Source organism: Oryzias melastigma, unplaced genomic scaffold, assembly GCF_002922805.2.
Source record: "Oryzias melastigma strain HK-1 unplaced genomic scaffold, ASM292280v2 sc05984, whole genome shotgun sequence".
Taxonomy (NCBI): domain Eukaryota; kingdom Metazoa; phylum Chordata; class Actinopteri; order Beloniformes; family Adrianichthyidae; genus Oryzias; species Oryzias melastigma.
The window spans coordinates 1-1402 of record NW_023422549.1 but is presented as its reverse complement, the minus strand read 5'-3'; the positions used below and the strand labels follow the sequence as shown (position 1 = coordinate 1402).

Here is a 1402-nt window from a genome sequence, read left to right as displayed (position 1 = left end):
CGCCAACTGTGAGACCTGCAACAAGCCGCTGTGGAGCGTCTTCAAACCGCCACCGGCCATCGAGTGCCGCCGCTGTCACATCAAGTTCCATAAAGACCATTTGGACAAAAAAGAAGAAGTTTTTGTTCCCTGCAAAGGTAAGTTCCGTTTTTGCAAATTTGACAGAACAGAATAAAGAAATTATCCCATAATTTTAAATTAGAAGAAAAGTAACACTTATATAAAAAATAAAATCATTTAAAACTTGACAATACATAACAGGTAAAATGATTTATCAGTGTTTTTTCTAAAATTTCCTTTAATTTATAAATGTTTTAGAAATAAAAATCAAATAAATCTGAAATATGACATTTTTTGAATAATTCAATTATAGGTTTAAAGTCTGAGATAAAAGTTTCTGAGATAAAAGTAAGAATTTTAATTCGAAATCAACAAAAATATTTGAGACAAATTTCTAGAAAGAAAACAATTAAAGTTAATATTTTGTGAAAAATATCAGTTTTTTTAAGTACAAATTTAGGATTCTGAAGAAATTAGTATTTTCCAGTGTCTATAACTCCAACAGTAAAAAAATAAGTTTTCTCTGAAGTAAATTTCATCTTATTCCTGGTTCTAATCTGGTTGCTTTCCTCTATTTCAGTGAACTATGACATGTCCACGGCCAGAGACCTGCTGGTGCTAACCAGCTCCAAAGAGGAGCAGCAGCACTGGATCAGCCACCTCCTCAAACGGATCCCGAAGAAACACCCGTTAAGGAGTCCTCCGGCGCAGATCAACCCCGTGGACACGCAGCTCCACTCTCCTCCACGACCCTCCCCACACTTTTCACCGAGAAACTCTCCTCAGTTATCGAGCCATCGGAGGGCCATCCGGGTCCAGTCCAACAGGCAACAGCAAGCTTCCGGGAAGAGCAGGTCAGGAATCTCTGGGGGTTTTTCTTCTTCTTCCTGTTAACCCTTTAACACTGGAGGTGTCACCAGTGACACTTAAACACAAAATATTTAACAAACTCTCAGCCAGCACAACCAAGTGGGTCCCATATGGTTTGAAAGTAGGCAGAAAATGTGAGTCCTGAATGGCTTTGTCCACAGTTTCTGTGTTTTCCCATATTGACTTAAGGGCAGACTCAGTGGGTTAGCTCGCTACGCTAACTAGTTGCCTGGTGGACATCGGAACTCACCAGCTCGCTATAGAGGAGCTTGCTAGCTCGCTACAGATGAACTGGCTAGCATGCTTCAGAGGAGCTTGCTAGCTTGCTACAGAGGAGCTTTTTAGCTTGATACAGCGGAGTTTGCTGGCTCGCTACAAAGGTGCTCACTAGCTCGCTGCAGATGAGATTGCTAGCCTGCTACAGTGAAGCTTGCTAGCTCGCGACAGATGAGCTTACTAGCATGCTACAGAG

The 1402-nt window shown here is 41.2% G+C and overlaps 1 protein-coding gene across 1 annotated transcript; it reads left to right on the top strand.

Moving 5' to 3' along the window:
* Nucleotides 1–4: 4 nt before the first annotated feature.
* On the top strand, nt 5–1026 carry LOC112138880 (rho-associated protein kinase 1-like; the record flags this gene model as incomplete). The annotated part of the gene is made up of 2 exons (XM_024261550.2): nt 5–137; nt 641–1026. Coding segments are annotated over 2 exons (447 nt in total), but the record flags the coding sequence as incomplete, so codon positions are not given.
* Nucleotides 1027–1402: the final 376 nt, after the last annotated feature.